The sequence below is a fragment of the Sander lucioperca genome, chromosome 4 (assembly GCF_008315115.2).
Source record: "Sander lucioperca isolate FBNREF2018 chromosome 4, SLUC_FBN_1.2, whole genome shotgun sequence".
NCBI classification, from domain to species: domain Eukaryota; kingdom Metazoa; phylum Chordata; class Actinopteri; order Perciformes; family Percidae; genus Sander; species Sander lucioperca.
The window spans coordinates 6,948,156-6,965,976 of record NC_050176.1 but is presented as its reverse complement, the minus strand read 5'-3'; the positions used below and the strand labels follow the sequence as shown (position 1 = coordinate 6,965,976).

Below are 17,821 nucleotides of genomic sequence, written 5' to 3'. Positions count from 1 at the left end.
TCAGTACCTTTTTGCATTTTGTTTCAACCTGTTTAACATGATTCCTCCATACACATTTCTCATCAAGCCACAATCCAAGATACTTGAACTCTTTCATTCTTACCATATTTTGTCCATACAATGTAAGCTGGGCATTATTAATCCTTCTCTTTCTGGCAAAGAACATATAGCATGACTTTGCAACCGACATCTTAAATCCCCAATCATATGACCATCTTTCAACTTCTAATATAGCACTCTATTCTATTAGTCACATGTCTAAAGTTTTTCCCTCTTTTCCATATATCCCCATCATCTGCATAAAGTGAAGTGATGAACACTTTGATATTTGTTCAACAGTCCCCTTTGCTCTAAATAATATGTCAATCTACAGACAATTATCTTTTCCATCCATTTACACATGTGGGAAGTCAAGGCTATAGGCCTAGCAGTTTCCTGCATTAGTCATGTCTTTACCAGGTTTACCAAAAGGTAGTATCAAAGCACTTTTCCAACTATCAGGCAGAACACCTACTCTCCATATCTTATTAAACAGTTTCAGTATAATTTCCAAGACTTCATCTGGCAATTGTCCAAACATAGCGTAGCATAGTTGATCTTGTCCAGGGGCAGTATATCCACTTTCCTCCAGGACCATTTTTAACTCATGTAATGAAAAGTCCATATCAAGTGCCGACCCATCATTATGTGATTGGTCCATGTAATAAAACACATTTTGAATTGAAAAAGAACTGTGTTAATGATTATTTGTATTTTTTTTATGTTTGCAGTGCACTCATGTAGATAATATTTCAGATATGGTTAATGGGAACTTAGCACACATGTCTAAATATGATGAAAATCACTTTTCTGGTCATTGAATGAGGACATCATTTCTGTTGTGTTTGCTGTGTGTGCAACATATTATTGTAACATCTCCAGACGTGTTTGATGGTTTTTCTAGTTTTCTTCTTGATGAAAGTTGTGTATCGTTACCAAGTTTTTGTCAGATACTGTGAAACTGATTAACAGTGAGGAAAAACTTACTGTAATACTTTTGAACCTGCACTTTCAGACTTGTTTTAAGCCTTTGACTCTGGATCAAAGGTCTTATGACTATTTCTGCTATTCAGTACCAGACTGAGCTTGTCTGATTTTATATCAGTCAATAAAAAACATCACATATTATGATTTTAGATAATTTTTAACCAGATTTAAGATGAATATTGCAAAATTTAGATCTTGCAAAACCTTAATTTATGTTAATACTGCCATCTACTGGACAAATAGCATTACAACATGTTAGGACATAACAGCACATGTGAACTCCTGTTAAACAAGGCCTTGTGGTATGGTTGCAAGTAGGGCTGGGTACTGAATTCAATACTTTTTAAAGGCACCGACCGAATTGCCTTGTCATTCATTACCTAAGGAGAAAATCATCATAGTCAGTCAGCAGTATGCAGCATGCTTCTACCGAGATCTAATGTGTATGATTGGCTGTCTAAGGTAACACAAAGTAGAGGCTAGGGGTGTTAAAATGAATCATTGCATTGTGATGCGGATGATTCTGCATCAATGCAATGACAGACAATAATCGATTATTGCCTACTGATGTTGCTTGTTTATTTTCCGTTGGCTGCTTTTTTTGTTTTTGGTCTGCTGTGTTCAGACTCCGCTACATTCAGGAAGTGTCTTTTTTAAGAGCAGATGCAATGAAAATGGGAGTTCATATATATCTGACTGCCTGAATTTTTTGATGAAAACCATGTGTAGCAATATATAATAAATTTGAGGAGGTGACGCATCGTGAAATTGAAAGGGGGAAAAAAGCTACCTTACACGGGACTCATCACATAGTAGTAGCTGAAAAAAAAAATAAAACAAATTGTGCCATACTGTTGTAATTTAGTTTTGATAAAATGGATTTGATAAAATTGGTATTGAAAAAAGTATCGTTTAGGAACCGGTATTGAACATTTTTTAACGATACCCAGCACTAGTTGTGAGCTCCAAAAGTACTAAGTTGCCTGTTGAAAATGTGTTTTCCTTACTAATTTAAAGTGTGTTGCTGATCTAGATGAGACATTGGTGGCTTTGACGTTTCCACGAACTGGAGTAACATGTTTGTTGTCTGTATCAGTTTATCTAAGCAGTTTACTGTCCGCTTGCTTCTTCTTTTTTACTACGCAGTACAAGAAAACTATTTTGTCCAGTAAAAACAATATAATGTCTTTATTGTCATTGTACAAGTAAAACAAGATTAAGATTGCAACCTCTGTATCAATGCTATAAAGCAAGATGAGGTAAAAATAAAAAAAATATGTACAAATACAAAATTTCTGCTGTCAACCTGGTGAAGACAGTTAGTCTGGCTGCTCTCCTCTCTACTCAATAGGAAAAATAAAAACGTAATTGAATCTCATGTGTTTATTCAACTGACACAGGACAATAGTGAAGAGGGGTAATAAACACTGCAACCAACACAGATCAAAAGGCTTTTTACAATTCTTTCAGACAAGTCCCTATTCGCTTGTCTAAAAGGTTAGTTGTGCCAGTCCCGAAAGCAGTTTCTGTCTGCAATGACGCAGAGGGCCACGTCACACTCCATGCACTTCCAGGGGGTAGACTGCCTCACCTGCTTGGTCTTCCTGCAGTGTACACAGGTCCTGCGTCCATACGAGGCCCTCTTGCTTAATTCAGTTTGTTCTGAGATTGCCACGGGTAAGTGGCCGCTGTGTGCCTGGGCTGGAGGGGTCACAACTGTGACGCCGCACAACTGGGCTGTCAGCTCCTGCAGAAAGGCTCTGTGGGTCATGGGTTCCTCCTTCTTCTCTCTGCAGAGCTCCTTGTGTAGTAGGAAGCTGTTTGTAGCTGCAATGTCCAGGAAGTGGAAGAACAATGTCCGGTACCAGCGCATGCTCTTGTAATGTACAGAGTAGCACTGGATCAGCTGGTTAGACAAATAAACACCTCCCATGTGCCGGTTATATTCCACAACAGGTGTTGGGCATGGAATAGATTTGGTGGTCCAGCTGCCATCCTTAGTTTTCATCCTCTTATGCAGGGTGCTTCCAGAGAATGCCTCGTGGATTGTGGAGCAGACAGAGACCTCGCGTGTGTCCATCCACTTCACAAAAAGTAGTGGGCCGTCACGGATCCACCTGATGGAGCCTCTGGGATCACTTTTCTTCAGAGCATTTGAGTTTGTGCGGGGGCATTCTCTTCTGGTGTCTCTGTATGTGCCACATGCTCCAATATTCAGGCTCAACAGTTCCTTGAAGAGTTTTGGACTGGTGTAGAAATGATCCACATATAGATGAAAGCCACTGCCCAGGTATGCCGTCTTCATCAGGGACATGACAGAGTCATATGCAAGGCCGACGCCTGAGGCCAACTGTGACTTCCCAGTGTACACAGCAAAGTCCCAGGTGTAGCCATTGCTGCTGTCAGCCAACACAAAGAGCTTAAAACCCCACTTGGTCAGCTTCGCTTTCGCTTTTATGTATTGTGTCGTTCCATTATGGGCCACCATCCTCTTGTCAATTGAAAGGTTCCGTCTGGGGTGGTAAAATGCTTTGCAAGCAGTTTTGATGGTGTCCAGAAGGGGTTTCAGTTGAAACAGGGGGTCATAATCTGGTGCCCCCTTCTTTTGGTCATTCTCCACATCTTTCTCAGGATCACTCATGTGGATGTTCCAAGATATCATCCGGTACCTGTCCCGTGGCATCACATTGGCTGGAAATGGCACACTGAAAATGGTGCTCTTTTTCCAGTAATCCTGGATATTGTCGAGTTTCACCAAAGCAAAGAAGAAATTCAGTCCCACATACTTGAAAAACTCCTGGCAGTTGATGTCAGTCCATGAATATCTTTTGCCTTTTGCAATGTCTTTAGCAGCTTGTTTATTTGTGTGTTGACAAATTGTTTGAACTGCGCTATTGCTAAAAAACAGTTTGAAAAGATCCAGTGGTGAGTATTTGGTGCCCGAGTTCAGTTGATGTCCAGGGGGTCTTGCTGGCATGAACATTTTTGGCACTGGACATACATCAGGGTCCGTCTCAGTTTTCCAGGATGTGACTGAGTGTACTGGCTGTGACTGTGACTGCCTCCAAAGTGGAGATCTGGATCTGGACTGGTCTATTGATACACCTTGTACACGCCTGGACCTGGGTCCCAGTATCCGGCGGTGTTGTGGAGAACAAGGTTCTGCTTTAGGCTGCACATGTCCACAATCTTTCCCATTCTGGGGTGGCTGCTTTCCTTCTGAAGAAGCAGGGGAGCTGGCATGTTGTCCTACAGCCGAGGTGCTAGGCTTTTCAGATTCCTGTTGCTCATCATCACTGTAAAAACAGATGAAACCATTAGGAAGATTGAAGGTTTGTAATATCAGATCATATATATCATACTAGTAAGTGTTTTGTGTTTCACATCTCACACAGTATATGAGGACAATGGCTGAGATTGCTCAATATATACCCCCCCCCCCCACACTGAAACTTATACTGTACTCAACACTCTCCCTGTATGGAGACAATACACCTTGGATTTGTACGGCTGTAGGCACGTTGCTTAATCCTTTGGTATGTATAATTGTTTGACATATCCTGATACAATGTTTGTTTATCTTTGTTCAGCTTTAAGCATTGTTTGAGCTGTATGTCTGTCCTGTGTATGTAACGTTACATTGACAACAACAACAACAACAACAACAACAACAACAACAACAACAACAACAACAACAACAACAACCCCGAGTCAAATTGCTTGTGTGTGTGTTAACGTTACACAAACTTGCCCATTAAAGTTGATTCTTAAACGCTTTCTGCCCAAATGACCAAGTTTACACATCTTAAAAAAAACTATCCACGTAACGTTACATTGAAACTAAATGTAGATAACTTACAAATCCTCAGCTGGGTCAAAACCCTCTTGATAAGCCATCTCTTCATCCGTGAGAAAACTCTCTGCTCCAGATTCCCCATCATCGTCACTTTCCAGGATTAATGCAAAGGGTTCTTCTGTGCTAGGTTTTGATGCCATTTTGGAAAAGTTGAAATAAACGAATGTTTTAAAATCAACTGTCGGTCCAGTGGCTACTGGCTCTCCAAAGTGTGTTCTCTTCTTCTTCTGTTTTTTTTTTTTTAATTATTATTATGGCGAACTCTTCTTCTTCCTTAGTTTTGTTGGCGGGCTACAAACTCTCGAACATCTCGAAGCGAAGTCCCTCTTCTTCCGGTGGACCACAGGGCCACTACCTCTGATTGGCTAGTACTTGTTACCTTTGTTGGTTGGATTGGTTAGGTTTATGCACGAGGAGTGGGTAAGCCAATTAGAGACAGCGTCCTTTCTTCTGATGTCACTTCCGTGTCAAGAACTAAATAAAATGTGTAAGGTAAAAACCTAATACATCCATGGTAAAAACAAAAAAACGATATATCCATGGATTGCTCAGTGCTCTCTGGGCACGCGCCTTACACTTTTATTCAATGGATAATCAACACATTATTTATTACACTCACGATATTCTACTCATATTTCGGTTGCTGCCAGCACAATCTACCAGAGACGGTTCAGAGGATCTACTAGGATGGGGCCATAGACATGCCCAGTGAGTCAGCGACAGGTAGTGATGGCGAACTGAAGCTTTCTGAACCAGTGAAGCTTTCAATCCAATTGTATCGAAAAAAGGTTCAATACTCGAAGCTTCAGAACTCTATGAGGACATCTAGTGGTGGAAGTTAAGGATGGCATTGTGTCACAAACTGTTTCACAGATATTATCCATGAATGTCTTTGAGTCGAAGATGAATACATTTTTAGTATGAATTCATGGATAAATAAATAATGACATAAATAACAGCCTATTTGGGACTTTGCATAAGTAAAAATGTAATTGCCTTCTCCACAAAAAAAAAAAAAAAAAAACCCATAAAGTTAGGATTTTGGTTGTGTTTGTAAACAAATACATCAATTTGGGAGGGAAATGAATGAAGAACACATTGCACACACATTTCTGTGATTATATTGAGTACGTAGCCTAGACTAGAGCAACTTTCTACTCGCTATAAACTCTCTTTTGTAAACTTTCTACTCGCTATAAACTCTCTTTTATAAACTTTCTACTCGCTATAAACTTACTTGCAATAAACTCTATTCTATAAACTCTCTACTGGCTATAATAATCGCTATAATAATCTCTCTATTAACTAACTTTCCTGACTGTTGACTCTTCTACTGCAACAACAACCCACAAAGACGCACCCAGTGAACCGCTTTGAATTCAACTTCGAAGCCGTCACGTGGGGGGGTGTGAAACGAAGCTTCGGACGTCACTGGTCACGTGATTATCACAAAACCAATCATGCTCCGATACAAAGCTTCATTCCAAATTGGTTCATTTCTTCGATACATGCCTCGAAGCAGGAGGTTCACGGGTAACATCACTAGCGACAGGACAAATGGAACGCACTAACAGCCTGACTGGTCTTGTACATCATAGGCATATATATACCTATATACAGTCTATGATATATGCACATGTATATCGCATAGACTGTATATAGAATGGACCAACAGATCCCGTTGATCTGGACGGAGACCAGTGAAGGCCGTTAGAAGCACTTTTCCCGTGAGCGCTGAGCGTTACTGCGCAGCCTCCAACTGAGAGAGACGACGTAAATGTGCCGTGAGCAACGTGTCTGAAAGTTGTAAGTCTTCTGGTAGCTGTGCCAAGAGAAATCTCAGTCATTCCCAATCTTGCAGAGACGGAGAGCGTAGGTATATGTAAGGAGATAACATGGACACAGGCTAATTATTGCTAACTAAAATGCTAGTTAACATTAGTAATTACACTTAAACAGCTAATGTGAGACGAAACTGCCTGCACGCTTCTCCTGTACTATACGGTAATTCCTCTACTATGCGACAGTAAGTCGCGTGGTTATGACACAATCGTTAGCCTATTTTTATAAAAACGCCTGCTACGGAGCCATAACGTGAGGTACAAGGTAATGGAGCCTTTTATACATTGTCGTGTTTCTTTAGAAATAAACAATGGACAAATAGAGTCTTTTAAACGTTTCAGATGTAAAGTTATTCGCTGTCAAAGTGGCGCCAAAATGAATGGCAGTCAATGGGATGCTAACGGGGGGTGATCGCTTTGTAGCATTAAAATGGCGCCATAGGAGGTTCGCGGTCCGAGGAGAAGCTTACCCCCTTGGTATATCGTCGAAGGAGACCCAATTCATCATGGCATACATCTTGCCCTCAGTAGGCTTCAGCTAACGGCTAACGACAACAACAACTCAGTTCAACGCGGATACATGGAAAACAAAAGAAAAGAAACAGTGCTGAAGGCGATACGACGTTGGAAAGCTCCACCGGTATCCAAGTGGAGCCACGAAAGTTAAAAGTAAGTTTAGATATGTTTATAAAAAAATAATAATAGTAATTGGAATACCTGTACGGTGGCCGAGACGTGTCGTACTAATTGTATATATTGCTTTGCAAATTCGAAACCCAAGCCCATAAACGGAAAACACAAAAGCCCTCAACACAAATGCAGAATGGACAATATTACACGGTATGCTAATCAGTCCATCACGCTGCATCCTACTAAAACAACCTAACTGCTGTCAACACAAGGGTTATCTCTTTGAGATCTTCAGTTCACATGCTGAATACAAAGAAAAAACAACCACTGCTCTGTCTGCAGGATGTGGCTGCAGCTTCTTTAAACTTATCTCTGTTTTCATTTCTAAAACCTTCTAAAGATGCATATCATTTCAGTTGGTAAGAGACGTTTTCTTGAATACCAATTATTCACTTGGCTATGCTTGAAACACTCAACTATTGAGGACATACTTTTTCATAAAGGTGAACCGCAATACAGGTGGTTCTCATGTCAGTGTCCAAACATACCCTACAGATCCTTACACAGTTCATTTCAATTATACAAAAAGTTTCTATATCAGGAATTTGGGATTCTTTCAACCGAATTGTCCAAAAAAATAACGTGGATGGTTCCCTACAGCTCCTCACAAGTAAAATAAATGATCAGTTCACTACTTTCATTGAATTTGGGTGTTTTATTCAATTTTATAGCATTTGAAGAATTTGTTTTATAAAAGAACGTTGAAAAAAAATGATAACATTTTTGGAAAAAGCTTCAAAAACGTGGCGCAAAAAAAGAAGAAAAAACGTTGAAAAAAGCGCAAGAAACAAACGGCAAAAGTGACAAAAAACTTGGGCAACAAAGTGACAAAAGTGTGGAAAAAAAAATAAGTTTTGATTTCAAATCTTGACCCAGAAAAACAAAAAAAAAGTTGCTTACCAGTTGACGGGAAGACAACACAAGGGTTAAAATTAACTAGAGACTAGCAATAGCCACAGCAATTCCTCTTTCCCTTTACAGTTATGTATTTAATAACCTCCATTGGATAGTGAGGTAATTTTTAAACCTGACACATTTTTCAACTAAACAAGAACCTTATCTTTACGTTTTCTTCCGTCTACACATTTTCATTGTCTTGTTTTCAACATTACAGCATTGCAGCCAAGCTACATATCACTAAGGATCAAATGAGGTTGCATATCATCACCCAACATCAAACAGTAGAGGAAGCACGGTTTGCGTACTGTCTGTGGGGTGTATCTAAGAGACAAAGACAGTATACAGTCAGTGCAGCAGAATGAAGCACCTCTGTTGGTTCACACTGTTGCTCTGTGTTTTTGCCAATGCAGGTATGACCATTTTCTTTTCTTTCATCTTCAAACATTTTTACAACATGTTGTTGTTGTTGAAGTCTCTGCTTTGAGGAAATGCTGGGTGGATGGTTTGTGGTATGTTTTTAAACTGTCTAATCATAGTTTGTATCTATTATGACAGAAAACAATGCAGTGTGGCGAGAGGCTGGCAATAACGTCACCTTAAAGTGTTCCTCCGCTGGATGTCCTAGCAGCATTGAAGGGTATGATGGGATGTATCTGTATCACGGTCGAGATGAAGATCATAAGGAGCAGAAAGAGGTGCTTTACTGTCACTCCTATTCAGATTCAACTTACAAAATAACCCCGCGAAAAAGATACACTGGCAGGATTGGGACAAAAGGATCATTGTTGAACCTCACCATCACCATTAGCAACCTCACTGTGAATGACTCTGGTTTCTACAGTTGTGCCTACATAAAATATCCATCTGATGAAGTCCAATGCAGCGTCTACACACTTTTTATAAGCGGTGTGTATACTTTTTCTTCTCCAAAACTACACAAGGTCTTTTCTTAAGGGTAGTAACCCAAGTACTGTACGTACATATACAGCAGGTACCTTTTTCAGTTAGCCATTTAATTCTGCTGTATACTTCTAGTACATTTCATAGGGAAATACTTTATAAGGAAATGTACGTTTTACTTCACTATTAAGTTTGATGGCTATAGTTACCAGTTACTTTTGACTAGATTAGATTTTACATACAAAAAATATGGCGAGTTTATAAACTATGATACATTTGTAAAGATAATCAACAGTATACAAAAGTGGTTAACATTTTTGTTTTGTTGACCCCACTGTTTGTGTAAAAATAAGTTTCCTTTCTTTAAATGTTTTCTTTTCCTCTTTCTTGTGAGCTTCTAAAAGCCAATATGCAACAAACTCGGCTTGCACATTTCATTAAGGTATCCTTGGTGACATTACCTATGTTTTGTGCTTGGTAAGACTCCAGGGGATATTCTTACATACTAGATCCAAATAGATAGCAATAGCAAATGAAAAACCATTATATTATTCATGTTGCTAAATTTTTTTTATAACACTTGTGTACTTTAACTTCAGTAAAATATTCAGAGTTTAAGTGTAATATAGTTGTTTTTTTACATTGTGTTATTACTACTTTCATTAAGTAAAGGATCTGAATACTGAATACTTCCGAATTCTCCACCACTGGTGGACAATGTCTGTTAGTTATTTTAAAGCCATTTTTTATGTGCTTGTCTTATCTACCTTCTTTTAGTATTAGAGGACATCTCCCTCAGGTCTATGGAAAATTCATTGTCATTTTTATAAAATGTACAAGTAAAAAATATGTATGGTTAGGGTTAATTTGCTGTGATACAAATGCTATCACTATATGGAATGCTACAGGAACATTTGCATATGGGCAATTTATTCGGTGTAACACATGTTTGCCTGTTCAATATTTAAACAGGAGTGGCACCATGTTCCACACCAGCAACAGAAGTGCCTCCTTTCCTTGTCAATGAGAAAAGTCCACCTCTGGTCCTAATCATTATCGCCGCCTGCACTGTCAGCTCCCTAGTAACTGTGATCCTCATCCTGCTGATAGTCCCGAGGGTGAGTTCAGATCTCTCTACACACAGCTATATTGAACTATTGAAAAATATTCGAGTAGCTGGTGGTTACTTACTGTGTGGGCATATATCATTCACTCTACACTAGGGCTGGACGATTTTGGCTAAAATCATAATCACGATTAATCGACCAAGTTACGTCGATTACGATTATTGAACGATTATTTTAATTTTTTTTTCTTTTCTTATACTGTAAATATGTTCACGGTTATTTTTTCTAATGAAAGAGTGCATAATCCTATCTTTGTGATTCTAAAATAAGGAAACACACAGATAGCAATTAATGCTTATTTATTAAATATTTCAAGCAACTGAACTGAAATCTACAACAGTAGATTTTACAATGAAATAAAAACGTCTTATAAAAAAGTAATTTAAGTTTTAATGTAAAAAAAGTTTCCTAAAAATGTAGAAAATAAATAATAAATGTCCATAAGATTAACGGGAACCTAGTGGTTAACTGTCTTTTCGGAGTTAAACTCCACAAGCGTGTCCTGCGGCTCGCCGGCCGTCACACACACACACACACACACACACACACACACACACACACAGTCTCACACACACACACACACGTCCACAGCGCAGCAGGCAGAGACGGGGTCTGTTCCGAGTATAATAAAGCCCCGTCTGTGTTGAGCAAAACATTACGTGAATAACTACGAGAATGGACGTGCATTTAATATAGAAAAAGTGCAAAAGTATTAGCATAATTTGTTGTTGTTGTATGTGGCGCTAAGGTCTAGTGACGATGCTATAAAGACCTTTGCCGTGCTTGCGTTGCTCCCTTACCCCTCCTACCAGTCCCTATGGCCACTTGGCCAGTGGGAATGCAAACGGGAAAAAAGATTTTGGGGGAGAGTAGTTCTTAGAACTGCTTAGAAATGTACTTTTCCTCTAAAAAGTACAAGTACTATCCGATCGGAAAGCACCTATGGTCGCAGACTGGACGGGGCGGAGTCACGTGACTACACACGCAGCGGCCGTAATATGTTTTAAGGGGAAAGCACATTAACACACAGTGGGCGGCCGCGGAAATATTAATAGGATTAAAAGACCGAAATAACAGACTTGGTAAAATTACATCGGTTATAGGCTCTGAATTTCGGTTACGATTATTTTTCGATTAATCATCCAGCCCTACTCTACACTACATTATTAAGAACACTGGTGTCAAAGGGTGAGTTGGAGATGATCATTCATGCTTTCATTTCCTGTCGCTTAGATTACTGTAACAGTCTTTTTACCTGTTTGAGTAAGAAGGAGCTTAACCGTCTCCAGGCTGTTCAGAACTCTGCTGCAAGGCTTTTAACTCACATTAACAAAAGAGCACACATCACACCTGTTTTAGCGGCACTTCACTGGTTACCAGTCCAGTATAGAATTACATTTAAATTCCTGGTCCTTAGTTTTAGAGCCCTGCATCAAAAAAAGTTCCTCCTTCCATCTCTGACTTGATACAGCTTCATACTCCCACCCATAGTCTGAGGTCAATAGATCAGATGCTATTAGTGGTTCCCCGCACTCATTTTAAAACTAGATGGGATCGGTCATTCCAAGCAGTGGCTCCTAGGCTATGGAATGACTTGCCTCCCTCTCTAAGTTGTGTGAATTCTGTCAAATCTTTTAAAAAGCAATTGAAGACTCTGCTATTCAAGCAGGCTTTTAGATAGTCGAGGGTTTTTTATGGTCGTTTGTTTTGTTTTCTATTTGTATTTAAATGTTCTTGTATTTTAATATTTCGTATTGTATTACATTTTTATTGTGAAGCACTTACTTACTTACTACATGTAACTACCTAACTGATGTCAACATAAGGGTTATCTCTTTGAGATCTTCAGTTCACATGCTGAATACAAAGAAAAACCACTCACTGCTCTGTCTGCAGGATGTGGCTGCAGCTTCTCTAACACTAGAATTGCCGTAAGCGGTCATTTTGACCGTGAGATTCTACACTTTATAATTAAATAAATAAATACCAAATTGCGAGATTAATATATTTATTGTGTGTATTTAAAAAAAAAAAATTAAAAAGTATAATTCAAACATTTAAGTTATCACACATTTATCAATCAAATCATGGTCAACCATATAAATTACATTTTTTTTAAACGTTAAGATTAGATTGAGCTGATAACAAAAGGAGCCAAGAACGAACCATGAAACAATTACTTACAAATACACGTGTGCACATTTGGCTTTTTAAACGCAGTCAACACAGGTGACATCTCTTCTTTTGACACAATTGCCACAGACGGGTTTGCGGTATGTGCTGCAGATGTCTTTTGGCTTGTTCTGATTGCAGCGCCTCCTCACCTGGCACCGCCTGCGTTTTTGTGCCTGCAGCAGTGGTAGCTGCCGCTGCTGACTGGGACCGTGCGCTGCTGCCCTTTTCCCCTCCATAAACTCGGCTCTCAGCTCCTCTGCCAACTGCAGCAAAAACTTCCTTCTTGATGTCTTGCTGTTGGTGCACTCCTTGTATAGGACATGTGCGTTTATTCCAGCCAGGTCGAGGATGTTCTAAAATACAGCCACTGGCCATCTTCATGTACTGCCTTTCACAGAGTACGCCTTCGCCATCTGATCCAACATATCTCGCCCTATTTGGTGTTATTGTAATGAGTCACCGACTCAGGCTTTGCCTTCGCCCCATCTGTTATCCCCACACTTGTGTGCACTGAGCTCAGAATGCACACATTGTTTCTCGGCTTTCCCTGGTAAATGGTCAGTGTCACATTAGCACATTTCAGCACCTTTGTGCTGAGCAGCTCTGCCTGCTCTTTTACAGAGGGAGGCAACTCAGGTTTGGCTTTGCCCAGGGTGCCAACCAGGCTGGTCTTTTTGGCCTGTAAGGCAGTGGCCAGTTTTAGGGAGGTGAAGAAATTATCAGTTGTAATGTTTCTTCTCTTCCCCAGAAATGGCTCAGCCAGTTTCAGCACCACACTCTCTCCTACGAGCTGACCTCTGCTCCGCTTCTCCTCTTTACTGAGATACGGAGCCCCGTTCAGCATATATTTGGACTGCACATCCGCAGGCAGCCAAAATTTGATGCCAAATTTATCAGGCTTGTTCCCCTTGTACTGGATAAATTTGCACCAGGGCTTGGTGGGGAACAGCTGCTCATCAATTGTAATGTCGGCACCAGGCTTGTAACAAGCTATACTGTTCTGCACAAACTTGTTCCAAGTTGCCGACACCAGGGCAAACTTGTCATACTGCAGATGGATGCGTCTGGTTTCTTTCTTATCGAACCGCAGGAATTTCATGACCTCTCTAAATCTGTTTCTGGCCATTGTTTCTGTAAAAAAGGGGAAACCCCATTTTTCCGACCACAGACTGTCCAAATCGATGTTTTTTGCACCCTTTGCCCGCGGATATACAGCAGGGCTATAAATGCGTTTAGTTCAGCCACTGTCAGGTCCCAGAAGCTGTCACCACGATGCCGATGGGCCTCAGCCACAGTGCAGTCTCTGATGTGCTTCAGCATGCCATTATCGAATAGACACACGAAAGCCGTGAGTGCATCTTCAATGTTGCGCTTTGCGTGCGCTGTGGGGCCAGCAGCTTCCATCAGGATGCGTTGGCTCTGCTTTCTCCCTGGACGTACAGTCGGCTGAAGCACCGTCCACACCGTCCCATCCATCGCCTTTTCCGCAGCTGCCTCCGGCCGTGATGACTCAGGCGGGCTGTATTCAGTTGGCTCGAGGGGTACTGGTTCGAAAAGGCCTAAATCAACAATGACTAGAATAGACTAATGATAATAATAATGATAGCCTACAATTGCAAATATGACCAGAATAGCTATGCAGCGGAACTCACCGGGAACATTAGCCGTGACTGGCTCACCAGGAACATCATCCGTGATCGGCTCAACGCCGTCAAAGGGACCATCAACTGTAACAGGAACATTTCGATCTGAAGCCTTAGGTAAAAGTCGTCGCCTCTTTTTCCGCTGTTGGCCTACAGACTCACTCTCTGATGAGGATGAAGTGTTGGACCTATCATTCACCCAGGAATGATCCTTGTCATTTTCCTCCTCCGACTCCGATAGAGCCCAGCATCAGAATCATCACTTTCCATGTTCTGAAGCATCTCCAAGGCCATTTCAACACTCACATTCCTCTTCATTCGCTCATTCATTCTGGACATTTTTCCTACAAACTCATTTCTAAATAGGCTACTGAAATAAAAAAAAAGCAGTGTAGGCTACTGTAGTCATATAGACTATAGGTAAATACAAATAGGCTAGGTGACGCTAGTGACGTTTCTCTAACAGAGACAATGATGGTTACTAAGCAACCAAGATGCATCTTTAACCGCGCGAAAAATTACATAAAGAATGCCACGAAAACCCTGGCAGTCAATATGAACGTGTATGGCCCAAATAGGTTAAATTAATCATATTTTCTTTGCCTTTTGTGTAATTTATTTTAAAAACCTTTTAAATGAAAATACAGACACTTTTAGGAAAAGTCAGGTACCAGCAGGATTACATTTTTTTTTTTTTATTCAGCAAAGTTATTGCACTTATAAAATCCAAAACGGTCTAAATGACCGTCATGGCAGTTCTAGTGTTAAACTTACTGTTCTGTTCACATTTCTTCCACCGTCTCAACATATTGTTCATATTATTTCTCTTGGTAAGAGAAGTTTCCTTTAATACATTAATACACTGTTCTGATTTTTCACTGGTTTTAATCTCCAAACACTCAACTATTGAGGACATTGTTTTTCAAAAAGGAAGTTATAGAGCCAGAGCGCTTGAGTTGGTTCCTTTTAACTGATTACAGTCTTTTAAATATGGGATCCCCCAATAAAAGAAATAATAACATTTGCCCAAATATTCAGTCTTCAATTTCTCTTAATTTGGTCTCTGAAACGTAAAGACTGTAATTTTCTGAAATCTGATATGCCGATATTTCACTACCAACAGGTGAAACGATGGACTAACAGCAGAAGAAGAAGAACAAGTGTTGCGCAAGTCTCCAGTGATTATGTGTATGAAGTTATGAATCAGAACGGCTTTCACCCTGCTCAAAAGCAGTCATCGCCAAACCCGTAGGATTGTGCTTAGTATTGCTTAGCATCAAAAATGATTGGCTTGGTGGCCATCTTCTTCTTGAGGGTTGGTTTACGTGTTTGACTGTTTGTGATTTTAAGCAACACATCAGACAAAAAGTAAAATACATGTTTAACAGCTAAACATGGGGTATTAAATCTCCAAAATCTTTCATTGCTGTGAAAGTATCACCAAATTCAAATCATTGTTAATATTAGTATTGAGATATATATATATATATATATATATATATATATATATATATATATATATATATATATATATATATATATATATATATATATTAGTATTGATAAATATATAATATTTGAACTTTAATATTTGTGTGCTTGATGCTTTTTTGGCTATATTTGACTGATTTATCAAAAGTAATATAATACATGCTTAAATAATGTTCGTCATGTCTCATACCGTATTAAAATGGTTTATTAACTTACATAATTAATCCATACATAACTACGACACACATGAGGCATTGCTGGAAATTGCGTTGGCTTGCAGGGGTTTATGGTCTATTAAAAATACAAATAAAATGTATGCGAGAAACAAAACAGAGAGCTAAAACTAGGCTATATGATGAGCAAGTAAGAGATGCAACACTGGTGCAGGAGGCTGAAATCGCACCGGTCTGATCAGTCTGATTTTTTTATTTGATTAGATTTGCCATAAGACACAATATGTGGCTATATTTTTTTAAAGTTGTTTATGACAGCTGTGAGGAAGTACAAACCACATACTTAACAAGAGGGGGTAGATGTAAATGTGTGGGTGGTTTGCATGTCTAAGTTCTCACAAAATATATTAATACAAATCTAATGTAACGATATATTCATAATGGAGTTAATTAGGCATGATTATGTTAAATGAAAAACATAAAAACGAGTGATGATGGTAAGGTGGTGATGATTGTTACCGTAAATGAAAAGCTATTAGTAAGGCAATTAATAATATGTTTTAATTTATTGTGATAATTCTTGTTTCTGGTTCAGTGTTCTTGCTTTTATAGTTTTTTTTCTTGTGCATATAAGGCATATACTGTACTGTATATGATGCAACATTTGTGCTGTTAATTCAAACATCAAACTGATTTTTGTAAAGTGGTTTCTAAACAATGTCACATGTTTTGCTTTGAGAACAAGAGTTTTATCCTCATCTGTGGTATTTGAGCATGCGTATGGATTTGAAAACAAATGTAGAGGTTTTTTTTTTAAAGCAACAAAGATCAACTGACTTTTGATTTATTTGTTTTTACACTAAAGTATCTCTCTTTAACTCCACATTGAACGCAGACTTGTTTCCTTGAAACTGCTTGTGTTTTTAGTTAATGTTATTTATGACTTGGTAAGACACACGCTTGTGGCAGCAAGGCAGCACGTGTGGTTCAAACTAACTCCCAGGCATTACAGAAACAAGGTCTGACACCATAATAATAATAATAATCATATTCTAATACAGTTCAGTTCAAAGTTGTGTTGCAACATGTCCTTAAATAATGTATTTATTATTTAAGGGTAAACATGTTAATAATGATTTAATAGAATAAACTGTTCATCCTTCATTTATTAAAATGGAGAGCATCTAATGTAGTTCACATGACATTAAGGTGTGTATGTGATATTTACACCTTCAGCCTTTGACCCAAAAAACATGGTGGGATTTGGTGTGAGTGTTGATCTTTAGACAAACGCATACTGCATACAGCTGTGACCACAGTTCAAAACCACATTTTTGCAGAGTGTTTTATATTTGGTCTGTGTTCTCCAGAAGCTGTCTGCTGTCAATCCTCTACCTGTTGTTACTTCTTTTTTTTTTTTTTTTTTTACAACTGCCTCCTTTGTCTTGATTCATTGATTTTATTTGATGATTAGATGACCCTCTTTTGAATTGATAACGCTTCCTGAAATGGTCAACTTTAACATGTACATGTATGGAGTTTTAAAAAAATGACCTATAAATTCCTTTTTTGTCTTTTGTATTTGAAGAGCTGACATACAAGGAGGTGGCAGCAAGAGTCAAACTGACTCTGGACCACATGGCAGGTTATGCAAATAAAATAAAATAACTTTTAAAACCATTTACTCAGTCGTTTACTCATTGATGCTGTGTGCCCTGATGTGGTTGCTCTCTTGTTATCGACTGATAGCCTAATATTTGACCATAAGATTATTTGAAACTATTTTGCATCCTTGGCTGCTTTGGGCTGTTACACCTGCAACAAAAGGCTACTTTATTTACTGTGTCACAATGTGTGTCTCAGTTGTTTTTTTAGTCTGTCTGCTACTCGGTCTCTGTACTTCTCTGCATTTCTATTGTTTGCCGTTTCTATTGTTTTTTGCATTTTCTATTATGTCCTGTTGTAACACACATCCCCATTTGACTTGTGAATGGTTCTT

General features: G+C 39.1%; 2 protein-coding genes across 3 annotated transcripts; one reads left to right on the top strand and one right to left on the bottom strand.

Moving 5' to 3' along the window:
* Positions 1-2,391: 2,391 nt before the first annotated feature.
* Positions 2,392-5,207, bottom strand: LOC116043032 (piggyBac transposable element-derived protein 4-like). 2 transcript variants are annotated; one of them, XM_031289527.2, is made up of 2 exons: positions 4,886-5,207; positions 2,392-4,322 (listed from the first exon to the last, which is right to left on the bottom strand). In XM_031289527.2, exons 1-2 carry the CDS (start codon positions 5,020-5,022, stop codon positions 2,525-2,527), a joined length of 1,935 nt encoding a protein of 644 aa, XP_031145387.1. In that variant the 5' UTR covers positions 5,023-5,207; the 3' UTR covers positions 2,392-2,524. The 2 variants fall into 2 exon arrangements, with proteins under 2 accessions (XP_031145387.1, XP_031145388.1); XM_031289528.2 differs by having other exon boundaries at positions 2,392-4,319.
* Positions 5,208-7,179: 1,972 nt separating this feature from the next.
* Positions 7,180-16,369, top strand: LOC116042987. The gene is made up of 6 exons (XM_031289470.2): positions 7,180-7,392; positions 8,528-8,723; positions 8,869-9,219; positions 10,186-10,331; positions 15,282-15,617; positions 15,706-16,369. The coding sequence occupies exons 2-5, from the start codon at positions 8,672-8,674 to the stop codon at positions 15,408-15,410; spliced, it is 678 nt and encodes a 225-aa protein (XP_031145330.1). The 5' UTR covers positions 7,180-7,392; positions 8,528-8,671; the 3' UTR covers positions 15,411-15,617; positions 15,706-16,369.
* The last annotated feature ends 1,452 nt before the right edge of the window (positions 16,370-17,821 follow it).

Bases quoted from the DNA above. Each gene is read 5' to 3' on its own strand.
- LOC116043032 (XM_031289527.2), bottom strand. From the start codon at position 5,022: ATGGCATCAAAACCTAGCACAGAAGAACCCTTTGCATTAATCCTGGAA. The intron at 4,323-4,885 runs GTAAGTTATCTA...CTGTTTTTACAG, and splicing joins TTTGACCCAGCTGAGGATTT to TGATGATGAGCAACAGGAAT.
- LOC116042987 (XM_031289470.2), top strand. From the start codon at position 8,672: ATGAAGCACCTCTGTTGGTTCACACTGTTGCTCTGTGTTTTTGCCAAT. The intron at 9,220-10,185 runs GTGTGTATACTT...ATATTTAAACAG, and splicing joins CTACACACTTTTTATAAGCG to GAGTGGCACCATGTTCCACA. The intron at 10,332-15,281 runs GTGAGTTCAGAT...CACTACCAACAG, and splicing joins TCCTGCTGATAGTCCCGAGG to GTGAAACGATGGACTAACAG.